This window comes from Cygnus olor, chromosome 7, assembly GCF_009769625.2.
Source record: "Cygnus olor isolate bCygOlo1 chromosome 7, bCygOlo1.pri.v2, whole genome shotgun sequence".
Classification (NCBI taxonomy): Eukaryota; Metazoa; Chordata; class Aves; order Anseriformes; family Anatidae; genus Cygnus; species Cygnus olor.
In genome coordinates this window covers 35441200-35461896 of record NC_049175.1, presented here as the reverse complement: position 1 = coordinate 35461896, position 20697 = coordinate 35441200, and the positions used below count along the sequence as shown (strand labels likewise).

The 20697-nt window shown below is 43.0% G+C and overlaps 2 protein-coding genes across 5 annotated transcripts in view; one reads left to right on the top strand and one right to left on the bottom strand.

Annotated features, from left to right (window-relative positions):
- INSYN2A (inhibitory synaptic factor 2A) overlaps positions 1 to 15168 on the top strand; it is a 49331-nt gene extending 34163 nt beyond the window's left edge. The window contains exon 4 of the mRNA XM_040563061.1: positions 7770 to 15168. Coding sequence (XP_040418995.1) covers positions 7770 to 7953 — 184 coding nt within the window. The 3' untranslated portion in view covers positions 7954 to 15168. The remainder of the gene's footprint in view (positions 1 to 7769) is intronic.
- The window catches only part of DOCK1 (dedicator of cytokinesis 1), a 283861-nt gene that overhangs the window by 183813 nt on the left and 79351 nt on the right, over positions 1 to 20697 (bottom strand). For all 4 annotated transcript variants that reach the window (XM_040563057.1, XM_040563059.1, XM_040563058.1 and 1 more), the window contains exons 26-27: positions 17585 to 17712; positions 15184 to 15279 (exon numbers count right to left, since the gene is read on the bottom strand). In XM_040563057.1, the coding sequence (XP_040418991.1) occupies positions 15184 to 15279; positions 17585 to 17712 (224 nt within the window). The remainder of the gene's footprint in view (positions 1 to 15183; positions 15280 to 17584; positions 17713 to 20697) is intronic.

The following is a 20697-nucleotide window of genomic DNA, read 5'->3' as shown; positions in this document are numbered from 1 at the left end:
TTCGCTGATAAAACCACCACTAAGACACATTGCCTTGTAGGATCTTCTGCTTCTCCACAAGTCAAATACTGCAGTGCTGGAACCTCTGAACAAAATGAAGCATCTCGTTAGGGAGGATGCTAAAGCTGCTCTTAAACCTGAACTCTACGTGCAAGGATAGAGGCAGCACCTCTGTAAGGACCGCATGACAAACCTTGCATACAGTTACAGTTAAGAAAGAACACGCTATAGGAACAGAAATTAAAGCCTCTGCACTCAGATTAAACCTTCCAAGGTGCACTGAAAACCTGAACGCCTCTGAGGGTGCTGGCCCCAGCCAGCTGTCAGTAAAGTCAGCATTCAGACCTGGAGGGCCATCCTGTCCCACCCACAGCACATTCCCCGCCTGCTTTTACAATACTAGTAGAAGTATTTTTACCCAGCTTGGACCCGCTGTCCTCCCGCATCGTGAGCCCCTTCACACAAGCAGTAGATGGGGGACACCAAAGAAAATGTAACCAACACCCTTATGGGGCAAGTCAGGAACTCAAAAAGAACACCTTAACTTTTCCATAATTGGCTTTGCTTTTAAAAAATGCAATCCAATTTTTAACACAGTGACATTAAAGAAATACTTAGGAGGTCTTTCAAACCTCTATTTTTAAACTGAAACATCTTAGAGGAATGAATCAGTTGCCCTACTGACAATCCAGCTACCTGCTGTGGTGTCAAGTACAGCAGATGAGGAGCTAGAATGCAGAAACAATCACTGTAATTAAATTCTTCTCCTCAAGATGACTTCTCAGAATATTAATATGATCTAGCACAAAAGCTGAAGACAATGTGGAAGACAAATCATTGATGTACTCTAAGCTATTTTTGTTGCTTTTTATGATCAAAAATGCTCATACTTTTAGTAAACATTTCAAGTAGAGGATATTGAAAATAGTTATTTTGCATATGAAGTATGTATTTTTTACTAATATTCCAAATCTATTCTTACGCTGTCTTAGTGTTGAAAAGAATACATACTTTTTAGAATTAAAAAAAAAAGTGGAAAACCAGGTTACTTTTTCCTTTTTTAATAAATAGGAAACTGTTCAAAAATGAAACACTTAAAAATATAAGGTCCCAAAAAATTAAAAACTTTCCTACTCTAGGATTCAGTAGGAAAAGAAACATATAAATTTGAATCCCCACTTCCCTCAAAAATTTACTTGTTGCTGCCATAAGAAATACGCTCAGGAACTTGACAAATTCTAACATAGGTCAGATTTCTTCCATTGCATGAGATGAGCAACATTAACCGCATCCTCCTCCTGCAGCACACATCAGTTCACCGCTTCCACTGCCAATTAAATACCCATTTAGCTGCTACTGTGAAGGCTGGGAAAGGCTGGAGCAATTACCCCAAAGGTTTCAGCAGCCTGCTGTCACTGGGATCCTAATAGGGACAGGATCAGTTGTGCCACGTCTTCTGGAGCTCTAGGCTCAAAGACAGCTTCAAGACTCTTTTGCTGCAGTGTTATCAACAGAGCTTTTAATGACCAAATCCCAGCTACACGGCAACAGTCTAAAATAGCAAAAGGTGTTTTGCATCGTGTCTTTGTAGTAATCACCGGACAGCAGTTGAATTTGTAGTCAAAAAATGTCATCTGTAGTAAAAATAAGCAAACTTTTTGTCAGGTGTTGATGTGTCAAACATTAACCCACTCCATCAGTATCCATATAACAAGAGGTCGCAAAACAGTTTCAAAATCATCCGTCTTTTACAAAGTATAGAACAAAACTTACAAAAAGATACAAAAAAAAAATCCATATATCCTTTCCAAACTAAATGCAGATTCACCGTTATTTTTTAAGTATAGAGGATAACTCTTACTAGGGTAAATTGTCAGCACAAAGTCAACTTAATACTGAGGTCTAGCAAGATCTTGTTATTAAGAAGAAATCACATTGATATGCAGAAATTGTACCAAATCTATCACAGCCCAAACCCATGTGCACTAAAATCTTCACAGGCTGTTTTATTCCGTGATTATCTTTTAGTGGAACTGCCCTTTCCGTTTCTATTTAAATTACCATCCCTCATGAATTTTAATCCTCGAAAAGGAATCTTTATGAGAAAATGAGTCTTCTGTTTAATATTTTTGTGCATTATTCTACGGCCTTTATCAGGAATTATCTCTGTGAAGGAGTATCTTAAGGAATTCATGCTAAGCTTCCCTCTGGTCAAAAAGGTCACAAATACTCTATAGTTTTTACAAGGTTACTTTAGCTTCTGGAAATGATCAAATCGCTAGGCAATTTCTGCACGGGGGGAAAAAAACAAACTTATATCAAGACTGCACTATTGTAGCTCTTGGGAAGAAAAATATTCAAAGCTGCAGCAACCATTAATTTGGCTATTTTTTATTCCTTTAGAATTTTGCAATAATATACGGTGGTTTTCAGTATTTAATTTTGTCAGTGACATTTTAAGGCATGCTCCAGCTATTTAATTGAAAACCTATTATTAGAATCTATGAAATGTAACACTCAGTAAACCAGCAGCTGTTACAGGTTAAAATCACGGTGATGCAAGTCAACTAGGTAGCACAGAGGCCACATGGAAGTAGTTCAATTGTAAAGGTTAGACAATGATAATTATGAAAATACATAAATATGGCATACAAAGTGAAATAAGACAAGTAGACATAAATTCCTAAGATGGTATCAGTATAACAAAATCAGGTAACTAACTGACCAGATTAGGAATTTTCTCCATCTTTTTATTTCCTACCCATAGGAAATTAACTTACATTCTTTCTCACCTTACTTCTACTCTGTAACACGTTTAGTTGAAAATTTCCATCTTAATGGCTTCCCAACACTGACAATGCTTTGGATCCTAGGCATCATCTGCGATATTCAGCTTGAAATAGGAAATTTTAAAAAAGGGATTGATTGCAAGTGTATTAAGCTATTTTCCAAGTTGTCAGTGTTTATCTGGATCCTGATCTTCCAAGATGTGGCACGCACTAACTCCATGTCATCCTATTAACACAACCCAGAAGGAGAGACAGTGATATTCTTTAATTCCAACTTCACACAGCCTACTTGAAGAGCTATACGTCTTGTCAAGTGCTTGTAGGATTTGGGCCTAAACATTACAAACTAGGTAGTAAAAAGGGAAATAGAGAGAGTGTCAAGTGAAAGGAGGAAGGTTGTGGTTGAACAGAAGGAGAAAGGTTGGTCTTATCCTTGAGGGGGGAAGCAGAGGGAGAGGCTGCCCAGAGCCCGTGCAAACTCCATCCTTGGAGATTTCAAGAGCCAACTGGGTAAAGTCCCGAGCAACCTGGTCCTGAACCTGAATTGTTCCGATTCTGCAACCTTGCAAGTAGCCAACATACCAGACTGTTAGCATCCAGCACCTTAAAATGATGCACATTAATAACGTGTGACTATGTTAGGAAAGATGAAAGCCCATCCGAATCGCTAAGCTTGTTGCTAGATCCGCTCCCACGTCCCATATGTTTAAAACCAAGTGGTTATGACTCCTCAAACTGTTTTCAATCCCTTATACAGCAACAAAATTAGAAAAAGTTCACTCTACTGGCAGCATGCAAAAAATAAACACTCATTAACATATATTCTCAAAATCATTAGAGAAGCCACGAAGCCAAGAACAGAAAACCCACCACACCAATCCCTAATCCACAGCGCTGGGATTCAGAAGGAGGGTCAACCAGAAAATAAAGCAGGCTGAGTGCGTCGGCTACTTTGAGCATTTGCCCTGAGCAAGATGCCCGAGTCGTGCCTGGACCAGCCCCTGTACCACGAGGCAGGCCCTAGGTACTGACACAGGCCTAAGGCCTCTGGACAGCGCCGGGTGTAACGCACTCCCGGGGCCAGGCACTAAATGCAGCCCTTCACAGGTGGGCGGCTGGTGAGTAGGCTTCGTTTCCCTTTCTTTTCTGAGTACAGTACAAGGACTTAGCACAGAAAGTCGCTGTGTACTCGCTATGACAGCACCCGAGCCCTCAGCACCTTCAGCCCGCAGGAATTTCACTGCGCAAAGAGCAGAGCTGGGGGCACTGAGCCCGAAGCAGGAAGAGAAACCCCACGGGTTCCTTCTGACCTCAGTTCTGAAATTAACAGCAGAGCAATGACAGCAGTTTTCTAGGCAGCATTCAAGCACTGCCTGCTACCTTTCTGCGGTGTGCCTCATGCATGGCAAGCCCCACTTCCCGACACTTGCGTTTGATGTAATGAGTACATCAAAAGAAGATTCTCCAAGGTCTGCTATTTTATTTGCTCAAATTCTCATGGGACCACCATATATGCTAACTCACATGCAAACGTATAGTTTTTGGTACGAACCCTGTAAATATACAGTTGCTTTGGGGGGAAAAACTGATTTTTTTTTTATCAGAGACAAAATTTTGCTGCTTATAGCTGTTCAGAAAAGCAGCCTACGTCTTGTACTGCACACAGGCAAAAACTGAGATAGGCCCTGAGAGTGGGGGCACTCCAGACCTGGCAGCACTGCCGGTCAGTCAACGGTTAGATCCGATCAGATTTGTCGGGCAAACATTTGTGATACTGGCACTATTCATGATATTTAGATTCGTCTAGTTTTTGTAGGGCTTACTCATAATTGTTTGTATTCATAATTGTTGGCCTAACTGTTGAAAAATATACTACTTGGTCATCATGCTATGGATAAAATACTTCTGATGCCAATAACAATCTCCATAATGAATAATGCTCAGAGTGTACAGCCCTCAGTTATATGGCAACTGCAGCTGTCATGGGGAGGCTTGAAGACGTGAAAGAGGCCATTTAGAAGTAAAACAAACCACACGTCATAAAGAAAAGATTTTTTTTCCCCTCAGGAAAAGGTCACTGAGAGGAAACCTATGGATGCTTAGGATACAGAAATATCGCTAAGCAAAGCAGTATCGGCAGAGCTGTGCCAGGTGACAAAAACTAGTTCTCGAATACGAGATTTGGAAAGGCAGGGGAACGGGCTGTAGAGAATATCCACCACTCTATAAAGACATGTAAGGAAGTCACACAAATATGTAACGCTCACTGAATTTAATTGTATTCCATCTGTTCGATAGAAAGTTAGAAACCAAAAATAAAATCAGCTACAGCTGAAAATATGAAAAATTACAAAATAAGGTTTTTGTGTTATTACTGCAGCACAAACAAGTCTACACTGAATCCTGAGTTTGCAAGCAAACAAATCATTTGCCTCAAAGGAACAGTTACATTAGGAAACCTACAAAGCTAAATAAATTGATCCTGATAGATAACAATTCTCTTGCAAAATGTACACAGTTATAAGAGGTGAAATACATTTCCTTTTATCCTCTTTATAGTTTTCAGAAGGAAAAATATTTATTTTGATGTAAATAGATAAACAGCCTGAAATGAGCTGCAAATGGTTTTATGCAGTAGGGAACGACAACCGTGTGGTTTTTGTCGTACGGACTAGAATTAGCAGAGTTCTTCTCTCGCAGTCCATCTTTAATAAAGATCGATTATGAAAAAAGGTATTCTGCTCAGAAAGTTGGTTTGGTTTGGTTTTTACAAGTCTCTTTTACATCAATTTTGAGAAGGTCTTAAGAGAGTTTTCCAGCTGAATGTACGGATAACATTTGCAGAGTAGTAAAACGACCTGTGCCAGTGCCAGAACTGAAATGCCTCCTCCTGTCCCCAAACCGACACTGAAAAACAAGCCGACGGTAACACCAGCCAAAGCCCGCACAGATTCCCGTGCTGCTTTAAATGCGATTTGCGGAGCTCTTGGAGAAGAATCTATTTCGTTCTGAGATTCTTCCAGTGTATTTCTGAAGGCATTTATGCGCTGGGACATTCGCAATCAACTGACATCCCAACCTTCCCACAAAATTAACACCGCAGTTATCTAACCAACTGCTTTTTGCCAGCTAAACTGGAAACATGACCACGTTATTGAGCTGAAGACTGCTCTGCTCTTTCCTAACGAGGATGAATATTAGATTCGGTGGTCTGAGAGCGTGCCTCTGTAGTAACAGAATATCTAGTGCTGCTATCTACAGCAAGTTCAGTGGTCAGAGAGGCAGTTCTAACATGTATCTGAAATTTATACATATATATATTCTTCATTTTGAAATGTCTTTTTACCACTTAATAACATGGAGGCAGGAAAAATATTTCGAGTATTTCAACTCTTACCTAAAGAAGTTCTCCACTGACTATTGGGAAGTTTCTCCAACCACTTCAGATGACTGAAATGCTGACTGTTTTACTCAATATGTGTTTAACCGTTAAACTAGATACTAGTCTTTCAGCCAGATTAAAAAATAAATAAAAAAACTAACACCTTTCCAGCAGCCCCCCCTTCTAGGGACTTTACTGGAAGTCCTCCTGATAGGCAGACTCTTCACCAGCTCTTGGAAAAGCCAAGCTATAACGCACCTCACCCTTCCCATATCCCAAACTTTCCCTACCAAACTTTTGATTTCCTCTCTTCCGATCTAAGAGGAAAATAAAATCCACCTAAATCCACAGATGGTATAAAGAAGCATAGCTTCTCTGATACCTTACTCCAAACGAGCAATGTCAGAAAGGACTCAGAAAACACATTTAATAGTTATTAAAGTGAGCTGACGTCCAGGAACCCCATATATTTATGATTTATGCAGGACTGAGGTATCCGAAGTAGTCGGTGCAAACCCTGTGAAACCTCAGCAGCAGAGGTGAAAGGGCAGCCGATCAGATGCCTCAAAAGATGCACTCAGTCTTCAGCTCAAACTGCTAATTTTAAAATATCAAGCAACATACAGGGAAGAAAGATATTACACTATTCGTTCCATAAAATTTCCCTAATTTCACTGTCTCCTAAATTCATCCTCCGATATCCAGCTGCAACGTAATGCCCAAGACAGGATGAAAATGCTCGCTGTAGGACTTGGCCAGAGGTTGGCGTACCAAATGCAATTTAAACCATGACGTTTAAGGTATTTGAATGCACGTGGCCTAGATTGGGTTTTGAGTATCAGATAACATTAATATTTTGCTGAAGTTCATAATGTGATTTGTTTTATAAGCTAACCTTGAATCTGTAGCTCTCTCTATTGAAATAAGGATTATAATTTCATCGTTATTATGTTTCTTAATTGCTAGCAGGATTTTGTAGTGGAGAGTCCTTAGAATTCAGGAGGTGTAATCTCGATCTTAAGTATATTTTCTGAATGCATGCTTTAAGACTAAACAAGTGTTTCCCTTATTGCTTTTTTATTATTTTTATTAATTTAGCAATTATTATTGCTATTAAATTTTAAAAGCAAATGAAACAAAACAAATACATACTAGCTATTACTGGAATGCATTCTTTCCCTTTTACCTACAGATCTGATCAGCTAAATAAATGAGTCTACAGCCCCAGCTGTTTTTGTCTCAGCACTCATTCACAGCAGAGTCTTAGTAGGTTGTATTTTACTCTCCTTGTTACAGGGCTACACGTATATGGAGAAGGTTTGCAATGCAAAGGAGAATTAGGTTTTTAATGTATTTATTTTTCAGAGATGAGTACGTACATATGATGGTAATTTGGTGAAATTAATCTAATGGTAAAACTTGCAAGACACAGCTAAGGTAAATAAGTTGCCAGGTCAGCCTTCTTACCTATAGCCAACTCATGAGATTTTTTCAAAAGAAAAAGTTCTCTGCATCTACAGAGCAGCAGAGTGCCCAGGATGGGTGTAGTGTCTAGATTATCCTATAACAGCTAATTGCTTTTTTCTTCCCAATTTTAGCGTGGAATTGGATTTTAAGCAGCAAGAAGATAAACTACAGCCAGTTTTGAGAAAACTTCATCCTATCGAGGAAACTCAGGTTGCACCTTTGCCTTATTCTCAGGAGAGCTACTCCTCAACTCCCAAGCAGAAATCCAAAACTGAATCAAAAAAGCATGGAAGATGGAAACTCTGGTTCCTTTAACCAAGTCCATTACACGTAGAGTTCAAGGCCTTCTCTGAAGAAGATGTGGAGTTGTGTCAATCACCTACAACGGGATCTCTGCAGCTTGATCCGTGCTGCCGGCCGATGCTGTTCTGACGCCGCCGGCAGCGTTCAGCTCTCACCGTATGTACCAAAAAGGCCTTTGTACCTAGGAACTCGTGTTCGGGAGCAAGGCGTTACCTGACACCTTGCCAACTTTTATTTGCGGTTCACCAATGTGGGATGTAAAACCTGAATTGAAATTTGTACAAAATGGAAAGTAAAACTATTCCCCCCCCCTTAGATCTGAGAGCATCACATTCTAACCTGTTCAATCGTAGGCTGTCATCCTGTACGCAGCGCAATATCACTGTTGTTTTAGAGCCTTCTGGGGGTTTGGTTTGTCGTCTTTTAAACAACGAGGGGAAAAAAGCGAGCAAGCCTTATGTTTGCAATGGTCTTCAGTTTTACAAATCCATGTTGATCGGGGAGTGCAGTTTTCAGCACATATATCCTGGACAAAGCACAATTTTTCATGTGGTCCGAGACCATGAATACTCTCTAAGACGTGACTATGTGTATATTTGCCTTCATGTGTTGTAGACTTCAACCAAGCTATCACATTTTGACAACGCACCGTCATTTCTAATTTAGCTGTGTCCTCATCACCAGAAGAAGTCTGCTGCTCTCCTCCAGCAGGCGAGCGGCTAGAAATCTCCCAAATTCAGGACAAGCCTTTAACCACACCAAGCTGACAGGGTCAAGGCCACAGGACAAACTGTCCTAGATCTCACTTTTAATTTTTTGGTACCCGAAAGGTCTAAATGACAGATTCTGGCACAGGAAAAAAAAAAGAAAAAGAAAACCACAAAAGAACAATAAAAAGCTCTACCAATTGCTGGCGTTTGCCATAATGTAGTATCTTTTTCTAATGCAATCTTTGGAAAACCTCTACGTTACTGCAAAAGGCACCATAAATTTTATAGTACGCAGTATGCTTTGAAACCTGCTTGGAAGAAGCAGCAATTTTTAAAGCTATTTATTTATTTATTTACCAAGCTTCTCAGATGGGTTTCCCAACCAACATATTAGAGTTTATACCTACATCTACTAATTGTACTTAATAACCAATGCACTTAGGGAACAAATGTGAATCAAATTTCTTTTTTTTTTGACACTTAAAATTTTGCTCGGAATTATAAACTGGAACCCTTTCCCTTAAGTCTTTGTTACTGTCATTAAAGTCCTAACAAAAATGACCATTTGTGGAAAAAAATCTCCTGCTGGAAGAGGCATGGGACTGGGAATACTGTTGGTGTTTTTAACGAGTTAAGATCATTTGAGTCATACAGCGTTATGTGACAAACTGGGTTACTGTAAGTTGGTTTTGAAATTGCACACCCTGCAGCATCATTAAGATACAAATTCTTCGGTCTTTAGGTGGAAGAAAAGTAATCATTAGCAGAGGAGCTTGCACATAGTAACAAACTGGAAATGCATTCACTTACACCGTTTCTTAGCTCGACATAAAGCCCGTTACTACAAGAAAATTTGGGGAAAGTCACATGCTATTTGGTTTGGGGAAAAATAAGAAAAGGAGGTTAAAAAGGGAACAGAAATGCAGGAGGTGTTTATGTCCACCTTGAAATTGCTTCGAGCATGCTTTAATGAAAAAGTCACCTTTGTAGTGACTTCAGGAGGGCTCCGAGTTCTTGTACATATATACCATCCCAAAATACTTCTGTGAAAGCTGAAGGATTAAGAAAAGGTAATTGGTCCTGTGTACCAGGAAGGAAGTGCAATTGTTTCATCTGGAAAAAAAATGTGTTTCACGTATTTTATAGTTTTTTTAATTAAATACATAGAGCTGTTTACAGGGCAGCCCACCTTATGCGTTCTAGAAACCCAAATATTTCCAAACAAGAAAATCTATTTTTTTTTTCCTAAAAAGAAATATCAAATATGGACATAATAAGAAAATACAACAATATTCAGTATTTCAACATAGCAGTAATACTTTATAAACTCGTACATGCTACCATGCCATTTAGTTTAAGTAATTAAATCAAGCATCTCTCAATGGCAATCAATTACAAATCATTAGCATCACCTAATCAGTAGCTTTTCCCATAAATCTATTCTAAACGTTGTTGTGTGCAGGGACTCTGACACCAAACAACTATTTCTGTGCGGTTCCTGACTCATCCAGAGGCCAGTATTCTGTAATCAGTTAAAATGTCAGAGGAGAAGTCACTGGTGAAACATATAAGAGCTAAAAGTGAAAGTTCTCACGGCGTGTTCTGTACATGTCCAGGCTATTTTCTTAAGAAGTTGCAGATTTTTAATTTTTTACATTTTTTTAAAATGGAAAAGCTAACATACGTAGTCTTGCTTACAATTACATATCGTGTTATATCGTACCATACAATGTAATTTGTAATAAAATGTTTTTGCAAGTGTGTAAAATGTATCATATTGTATTGCATTTAGAATCACTCAGGCTAGGTACCGAGAGACAAACCTGATTCATTAGAGCTTTTACTTAAGTGTGACTGACATGAAGCTATTTTCACCCTAATGTAGGTGATCTTATAAACTGCAGGTATGAGGTTACAACAGAGAAAATGCATCTTCACTTCCAGTGCGGCACATAGCATAGCTTTGCCCAGTTCCCTGAGAGCATCACGCACTTTAATACACCGATTTGCTATAGGCACCTCTCCCACACCATGCTGAAAATATTTTTAGCCGATAGATACCGCAGTGATTTTATACTCCTTGTTAGTTTCCAAGTCCGTCTAATTTCCATTTAGCAGCAGCTCCATTCTTTGTTTTAGAAGTGTCAGGAAACACCACTCATGTAAGCACCACTTGTTTTCTTAAAGGAAAAAAAATCACTGTAAAAATAGCTTAAAAATCAGGATAACATGAAAAAAATCATGATTAAAACTGGAAAATCCTACCATCAGTACAAAGTGTTTGCTTTTTCTTACTTCAGGTGCAGAAGTGTCTATGCCGTTAATTTCGCTCAAGGTTTTATCGGCTAATCGCTTTTTCAAAATCAAATGGATTCATTTTGATGAACCCTTTCAAATCAAGCCCCCTGTTAGATCATCCCGGTTCTTCAGCACCCGTACAGCAGCGCACATCGTGCGTTGCTCCTGGAATCTGTTAGCGGAATTGCCGCTAAAAATGGGACTGCGCGATTCTGCCGTAGCGGGAGGAAACAGAGCGCACGCAACAACTGCTAGCGTTACCTCAGCACCCGCAAAACGCAACTGGGGCTTAGTGAAGCGACTGCAGTGCTGGCAATTCGCTGGCAGCTTGTCGGGGTGGATGCGGTTTGTTCGGTGAAACATTGGTGTGGAATACTTGACACCCGCTCGCTGCATCGGTGACAGTAATTCATGTTAAGACATGGAAGAAGCTTGGTGTCAGCGACGGAAAGAAATCGTGACCTAACTCAAACACCACTTCAGCTTCTGTGAAATCAGTTTCCAACACAACTTCAAATGTTTTCACTAAAAGGAAAACATGCAGAAATTAGATTTTGTTTTTATTCAGTTGCACCTTTAGATACCCAGTGAAGAAAATGAAGCTTTCTGCCTATGGTTTGGAACTGCCATCCGTTGTAACCTGCGGAGTTTAGGGTTACAAAGACAATTTACGTCATCTAGCTTCAGCTCATCAGCAAGGTAAGCTCCAGAACTCTCTCTCATGACCCTCAGTAACTCGAGTTTCACTTACAAACTCCTTCTGGGAAGGCATGCGGCTTTGGAAATGCCAAGAGAGAATCCACCACTTTCACCTGTTATTCCAGCCTCTACTTCCCACATCAGTGCCGTGCTCCGCTCTGCTCCACACTTCTGTCTCTCCTGCGCTGTCACCAGCTCCTCTTCCTTCCTCTGACAGGCGTCATTTCCACCCTACAGAGATTCTCTTCCACTGCACCCAAGAAGCACCCCTAAATCCTCTGTTAACTTCAGGTGGCTGAAGGCTCTCACATCACAAATCACTTTCTCGACTTTCTGATAATTTCTCCATCTCCTCAATTTTGGTCTCACTGCATTCTTTCCCAAAATGTCTCACGGAAAAAAAAAAAAGGCAATGTGGGAAATATTCCACGCACCAGTAAAGCCACAAAGTCCTCTACTACCCACTGCTCCCTGGTCACACATGCCAAGAGAATTCACAGCAGCCTTTTTTCTGACGGTATCACAGTGGTTTTCAGCTGCCTCTTCCCCATAGACCGCAAAGTGCTTTTCAGAGCCCCTGCTCCCAGGGACAGAGGCTGGCAGGAGCAGGACCACTTCCTACCCCTCTGCTCTTAAATCCCAGCTATATTTTCTCTCTGGCAATAAGGAATGTGATTTGCTCCACAATACAGAGGAATCGAGATTGTCTATTTAATAGATTCACACTTCTGCTGTCTGAAGCATCCTTCCAAAACTGACCACCCAGGGATCCGACAGCCCTGGCCAGATGGGCTTCCTGAAATTAAGGAGTTCAGCAACCAGCTTGGTTTTTTTGGCTTTGTAAATGAGGAGCAAACCGAGCTGCTGACCACAATGCAGCTGGGAGTAGCTGTGATTCACTGCGGACCGAGCATCGTGCCTGGTCAGCTCAGATTTACCGGGGGCTGCAAGACGCTGACGCGCCGGGAGCACAGCGTTCTTCAGACGGTGCTGGCCAAGGGAAGAGATTATTTAAGTTATACTTAGAGAAAGAGTCAAGGAAGTCTGCTCAATTTACTTTTTTCAGACAATGCATCTTCCAGAAGGGAAGGTTTTGTGATCCGGCTGCAGGTGAATTCGCAAAAGAATAAAAGTATCTAAATCTCACCTTCACTGAGAATAACCTGCACAGCACCTCTGCCTCACTTAGCAAACAGACCAAGGAAAACCAGCAAAGTGAGACTTCCAGAAAAATCTAGCCAGAAATAACAAGTAGTTACATGGTGAAATGTTTTGGTTTGTTTTTTTTAAATCTTCCAAACTCACTTGATATGGCAAGTGGGGAACAAACGCTAACTTCCACGTATATAAAGTCACGGCTTTCACCGAAGACTGAAAACCTTTAAAAGGTTTACGCCCCGTCTCCCACGTTCAGATTGAGATACAGTACAAGTTACCAAAAATCCCTTCTCATTCCCTGGACCAAGGTGGAATACCAGTAAATTCTACGCAAAACAGGCAAATTCCATTGGATTTCTGCATGGGTGCTGGCTCAGCGCCCCGGGGCTGTGCACCACCTTGCACCAAAGGTCAGCATCTTCTGCAAGCAGGTACTACGTCCAGCACACCCATCGCTCAGCAACACTTTTCCAAAGGAAGCTGACCCGGTAACACTTGTATCAGCATCGCACGTACAAAACCCCATCCGCACGTTATAACAGAGAGCAAGCTGTTGAATTATTTACAGTATCTTTACTAGGCTCTAATCATACGTTCTCCTGTACCAGCAAATTCGGTGCCCCGTGCTCCCGTTACACCAGGGCACCCAGCGACCCGAGGGCACGCTGAAGACCCCTGCCCACACGGCAGAAGCCCCGACGCGATGCTGCAGAGCTCGGCCCCACGGCACCGCTCCCCGGCAGCCCCGGCGCCTTCTCACGTAGCCAGCACAACCCAGCTTAAGTCAGGAGCACCTCCAGCTCTGACACGGGGACGGAGAACACGACGGAGACTGAAATAGGAATGGGACCGAGGTGAAGACGTGCTCACTGCAGCACACCAGCACAGCTCTGCTTACACAAGGAGCAAACTGCACGTGCCCTGTAGCTTGCTACTTCCGAAAAAGTTATTAGTTCAACTACGCCTCTCCGAGATCATTCATTTTTAAACCTCCTTCCTTCTCCTCGTCCCGGATGATTAATTCTCTAACGCAAATTCCAGGTAAAACTGTTCTAGCGGCGAGAAAGGAAAAGTTAATGCATAATTTCAGCCTGATGCTGATCCAAGAGGGGTCAGGTTGTGCCTGCTAATTAGCGGCTGCATTTTAATCTGCCGACTTTGTTGACGCCACAGAGATGAATTGCTACCGGTTTGATCACAGGAGGATTCTTTCAGCAACGGCCTGAATTTTAAGCTAACAGTAAGTACTCCTTGAAAGTACCTGGCCCTATTAATAGGCATTACCTAATCACAGTGTGCGCGGATCGAGTGATTTCCAGCTGTACTGACGACCACCACGGGTATTTCTAACACAACCGTACTGAGTTGAAATACGTACAGGAGAAATTTTCAAATCTAGTTAAGTTCAAAAGGAGTAATTAACATTTTAATACAGTATCTAAATAACATTCATCAAAAGAATAATTAATTCACAGTCAAACTGCACCGAAGAAATTTCCCATGCATATGTCTTAAAAGACTTAAACCTACTTCACAGCTGGGGGACGAAGAAGAAAGTTTTGTGCCCTAGTACAGATGGATATTTAAATATAATCTATTCTGCATATTATTAGTAATTTCTGTGGTAATACACAAAGTTACAACATCTAAATCTTACTTTTTTTTCCACTTATTAGAATCCAACCTTATTATATTCTGCAAGAATGAGAGCCACTCATAACTGGGTTTTGCTCCAACAAAGGATCTGGTGATCCATTATCACTTTTTATGACAAAAACTATGATTGCAAATCAATGTGATGAAAGCTAAGACAGGAAATAAAAGCTAGTGGATGAAGCATGAAAGACAGAACTAACACTGTAGTATGCTTGCAGACACGACCATCACTCTGTGTAAACGGGACAGCAGCAGGTAAGATGCGCAGAGGAAAGAACTCTTTGTAATAAGAAGTAAAGTATCACTGTGTGCAATTACACGGAAATAAAATAGGAAAAGAAAGAGGAGACCAAAAAGAAAAAAGTGCTAATGGCCTCCCCCATTTGACTAGCAGATAAACACTTTAAGGAAAAGTGTGACTTCAGGTGGGCTTAACGACAGCAAAAAATCAGTGTGTTGAACCGAATCAAACCAGAATCACATAGAACAATGATAACCGCTCAGAAAGATGAAAACCCTGGTCCGATTTGACCAGTGCCCCCACCACCACCTACGTAAGCCACAGAAAAATGACAAGCCGACGCTCTACAGCCTACTGAGCACACACAGCCAGTTACAGAAGGATTTGATTGCTTTGGATCACTTGGGAGTTAAATCCCATTACAGCCTGGTTCAAACAGACGCGACAAAGGTATTGAAGTTTACATCAATAGACACTTACAATGAGCTCCGAATCACGTCCCATGGAAATGACTGTTCTATTTACCGTCCTCAATAGCTTCTCCATGATTATCTGGACATGGCGTTGCGTTGGCCCCTAAGGAAAAAGAATAAATTAACGGTAACTAGATACAAGAGACACCAATGCAATTCAAATATTTATGTTTGCCTTTAAAACCACCTTTCTTGTGAAAGTTAAATAAAGCAGCACTTACTGCTACTGATCAAAGGCAGAAAATTAGCCTCTAATTTAAAAAAGACCGTGCAACATCTTATTAATACATGTTCCTAATAAATTTATTTTTACTGTTACAGTTATCTAAATTAAAAGCAAGTCCCTGGAACTAGCAGCAATAACCATGCCATTTAGTTACTTAATTTTATTTTCCTAAGTCATTTTTCCAACATCACAAGTCCACAGTCATTAGCAAGTTCTGGGGGTTGATTCTACAAAAGCTCAATTAAAAGAAACTAAGGAAAGCACAGCAAAAGTTTAGGTAAGGAACTTCGATTTCAGTCAATTATGCCCAGTTATTTTTTCTGTCTTGTATGGAATGTGCCGTTATTTTTGGAAGAGTCGAAAATAAGGGGTTTGGCACAACTGGCCTTTAAGAAGTAGTTCAGAAACCTCGTGCAGAATGGTGCACACAGGAACTGAAGCCAAAAAACACATGACAAGGAGTTAAAACCCACAACAGATGAACATCACTCCCAGCCTATAACTTATAAAAATATAGGTTTCTTAGTTTTCCTTAGTCTGAAGGAGCAGACTTCAAAAGGGGAAGGTGAAACAATTCCACAGCCAACACTTGGAAGCCTTTTCCCAGATAATTATCGAAATAAAGCAGCATCTTCGTGGTGCTTCTTGGCCGCAGCACAAACATTCTGATGAACCATTCTCTTCCTTGCCCTTGGATCCATATAACAACCCCCAGCTTACCATCTCATTATGCTTAATTACCAAAGGCAGACACGCATATATGGAAAAGGTATTTTGCATATTTGAAGAGCGATCCATCATCTGTGTATATATACACAGCTACTGCTTCAATTCGGGTTTTTCTTCCCGCTGCTGACAGACCTGTCTTTGGGATAAAGCATACAATACAAGGCGCATCTTCAGGGCAAAAGGCACCTCGGTACCCTGCTCCTCTCCACCCTTCAGCTCTCCCTACTCTCTAAGCATCTTCTCTAAGGTTGTCCTCTCCGCACACCGGGCACTTGAGAGCAGCGCAGGGCAGCGCTCGGGTCCGCTCCTGCCGTCCCCGCAGCCCCCTTCCAGCCGGGCTCAGCTCGGGAGTGGGGAGAGCCGCGATTCGACTGCCCCCATGGGAAGAAACGCAGCCAACAAAGGCTGAAAGAAGCGGCCAAGCTGTCAAAAACAAATCCCTTTTTCAGACTAACCCACTCTCTGAAGTCGTGGCACAGAACTCCTTCCGAAGAATAAAAATAAAACAAAGTAAAATCAAAATTCATATAAATAAAAAAAATAAAATCAGAAATCATATAAATAGAACAAAATAAAATCAGGAATCCTCCAAAATAGTCAAATAGGATGTTAGATGTTATGTGAGTAGGTGACCCCAGAGGCCCTCCCCAACTGGGTAAGCGTATGCTTCTACACGGGACTGAAGGTTCAGGCAGCAGCCCAAGCTTCTTTAAGAGAGCGTCAGGTAATTACAGCTCTCCAGCAAAGCAGCAATATTTGCGTATCCGTGTGAAGCCAGGAGGAGACGAAAGGAGGACGATTACACAAGCTGCACATCCGCACGTCAGCGCAGGGCACTGCACAGGTTCACAGGTGCAACTGTCTCACACTTATATTCTGGACAGACAAGACAGCTGCAATAGTTGCAATATTCACGTAAAAGCAGCCAGCTACTAATCCACGTTATTTCTTGCAGGGTGGAGAACCCAACTGTGTGACTTCAAACAGCGCTTTACACAGTTAAACAAGTCTGCTGTGTTAACAAAAGCAGACGTTCATACATCTGGCCTCATGGGCCAGTATCAACACAACTCAAACGTGTATTTCCCAAACTGCTGGGGGTGGGTAGGAATGGAGCGTGGAATCAAATATTTTTCACCAGACAGAGGCTAGACACTGCGTAAGAGAGGTTTATCTCCTAAGTATATGTATCCTACTCACTGTATAACCATTATCTGGAAAAGAAATGGGATTCTGTAACAGTGCTGTATTGGAGCTGCCGCAGAAACAGTAAGAAACATCCCAAGACGTCAGACAACACATCCTTGTCATTGCATACCTAAAAAATAAGTCTTAAAAAAGACTGGTAAGGAGAAAAAAAGAATCAAAGTGATCAGGAGTTACCTGCTGAATCCGTGCTACCAAGATTCATCCCTTTTAAATGCTAATCACCACAGAAGCGCGAGATACTAACCACATCTTTCTTGTAAAGCACTTCCAGGATGTTACTCAGCAGCTGGCAGCAAGCCTCCAGATCTTCTTGTCTTTCCAAGTGATACTTGAGCTGATCCGTCATGGTTGGCAGCAAGATTTCCCTGCAGTCTACACACAAGACACAAGGTTACACAGAGAGCATTAAGGAGCTTCCCAGCATCGCTGACAGAGCCGAGCTGCTCCGGTGCTTACATAAGACAAAAAGCTTAGGAAAAAAGAGAACTTCCAGATTCCCAGTCACCTGCATTTCAGTCCAAACCATATGAAGGTGAAAAACAAGAAGTTATAAGGAAATGGAGGTCAGGTTAGGACGGGCACAGCTTCCTCCCTGCTGGCCCCAGCCCAGCCCTGAGCAGCCTCCCTGGCAGGAACTTCCAACTCCCAAGGATGGGACCTGCAGGCACCAGCACTTGGCTCATCACCAACGCTTGTACGGGCACAGCTTCCCCCTTGCTCAGCTGGCACGCTGTGCTAAGCCTCCTCTACCTGCCCTGCACCGCTTAGCAGCCCGCGACCACAGGCACGACTGAGTGCACGGTGCCAGTCACAGCCTGCTCAGCTCCGTGACCTCTTCCCGCATGGGAGCACCACCCGGGTTCCCTGAGGTGGGGGATCAGCGTCCAAGACACTACTTGGGCACTTGAGTCTCTCTTATGTTCGGAGCCAGTCCATCACCTCACTCTGAAGAGACAGTTTTGCGCAGAAATGCTGTTAAAATACCTCACGCCGGCATTGCAGATACACTTTCTGCTAGTCCCGGACAAGGGAAGTGATTCAGGAAGCAGAGATAAGGGGAAGATAAATAAGAGGTACACGGAGCGAAATGATTAAGCTCAGTATTTTAGCTCCGATCAAGAACGTACGGGAAGCAAAGTGAGGACTGATAACTAGAGCAGGTATCACCATGGCACCGATCTAATCAACGTAACGAGTGTACAACCTGCAAATCGCCTTGCACAGACAGAACACAGGGACCTAGCACTCGCTGCCCCAGGACCCCTTCTGCCCTAAGGAGAGATATCCCAGCCAGGCACCCGCCTGTGGCATCGCGGTGGCACCAGCTGCAACCCTGCCACGAGGCCGGCAGCGTCCTCATAGCGGGGAGGAGCGAAGGTAAACCCCCTCAGCCTCTCTCCACGCCCACCCCAAATAAATCCGTGCCCAAAGGAGGGGAACTGGTCACTCCTGCTTATCAGACCCTGACTTACTCCAAGGGAAATTATGAGATTAAATTGCACCACGTACGCAGCCTGCCTACTACCAACCTACATTTTGGGGGTGAAGGAAGGGTGAATACATTTTATGCGCCTTCTCTAGATAACAGAACAGGAACAGACAGAAAACGCGAGGCTATTCCAGATCCTTTACCCTACAGACATAAGTTCCCAAACCCCTTTCCTCCAACCCGCCCACCTATCTCGCGCACACAAGGTCTGAGCGCTGCTCAGTTTCATGTCCTTTAACCCGGCTGGCAGCTTTGCCCTCAGAGGGCTCCCCAGGAGAGCAGTCCCCGCACAAAGCCTGCCGGGAGCCTCGGCTCAGTAACACAAGGTCACCCTGCAAGGACCCGCACAGGTCCCCGAAGCGGTTTCAGGGCTCCCAGGTCAGCGGTGACCGCAGGCCTCTGCCCCTACCGAGTCCCAAAGCCCCAGTGGGGGCCGGTCCTACAGCGAGACGTCCGGGGGAAAGGCTGCAATTCTGCTCCCACGAACCAGACAGCGGGGAAAAATAAAAGTCACTGCCGTTAAAAGAACTCGAGAAAAACCAGGCCGCAACGCAGCAGAGAGCACTTCGCCTCACCGAGGTGCTGGTGAGGGGCCGAAGCAGCAGCACCCTCACCCTGCCTCGTACGCTCGCGGCTGCAGGCCGGGACCAAACGGAGCCCGAGCACACCCAGCCCCAGCAGCTCGAGAGAAATATCCTTCAGTCCCAAGTGACTGCTGCGAGTGGATGTTCACCAGCGATGCACAAGTGGGCTCTCACTCAAAGAGAGCACTTGGAAGCGTTAGTCTCCTCCACGTAGGAGTTTAATTACTTCTCCGTCATTTAACCGACAGCGTCGTAGCTCAAAAAGGAGCAGCCTCGTGGTGCGTTAGGTCAATTTTTTCCCATCGAGAAGCAGGCGCCAGTCCCTGCATAGTATTTGCATGGAGAAATACATCCAGCCGTAGCTCCACATCCCCTCGCACCCCTTTCCATTACGACTTACCCAGTAAGCAGCAGCAAACTGGACTGCAAGGGAAAATGTAGTAACAGAGAAACATCACCGTAAGTCCCCATTATCTGTTTACCACTACACTATCCATAAATCCGTAGAGGTATTAGAAGTGAAAGGAGCTGGGGATCTCTGTGGCAGACCTGGCTCAGCAGCGCTGACACAAGCAGCGCTTCAATTCGCACAAAGTCTTTGGGATTTTACCGTACCCCAGTGACTACAGGCATAAAACCAGAACAAATGGCACTGAACGGGCTTATTCACTGGGATGTTCATTAACGATCTGCAGCTATTTATACAAACGTGAAGTCTCAACACTTCCCTGCTATGGCAGGCAATGGAATACGTACATTTACATTAGTAGTTAGCTGTCACGTATTTCAAATGCATAACCTTAGCTCCAAAGCAGCCCCTCAGACAGAAAGGGATGCTGAATATGAAGGACGACCCAGCATTACAGGAAGGCTTTTCTGACCCTGACACCGTCAGGGAGTTGGCACCACCACCGTTCTTCACTCATTTTCAACTCCTGCCTCTAAGCGATGCTGCTGCAGCCCTTGACCACTGAGTCCTACCCCCAGGTCTGTTCCCCTCCTCGTTCAGCTGCTTGGGGCATTCTTACACTCCAGGAGCCACCAGATGGGTGCAGGTCACCACTAACTACTCACGCAACATAAATTGTGACCTGATGAACGTCCCGTTCGGCCTGTGTGCCCCAGAGATGCAGAGGCACAAGGCTGCTGCAATCACAAAGCATTTGTGAGACCTCAGTGTACGTTGTTAGCCTAGGTTTTGACTAACTCAGAGAGAAAAATGGACAGATTAAGGGAAAAACAACACAACATGGTGCTGCAGTACGCTTCTTTCACCAAATAGAG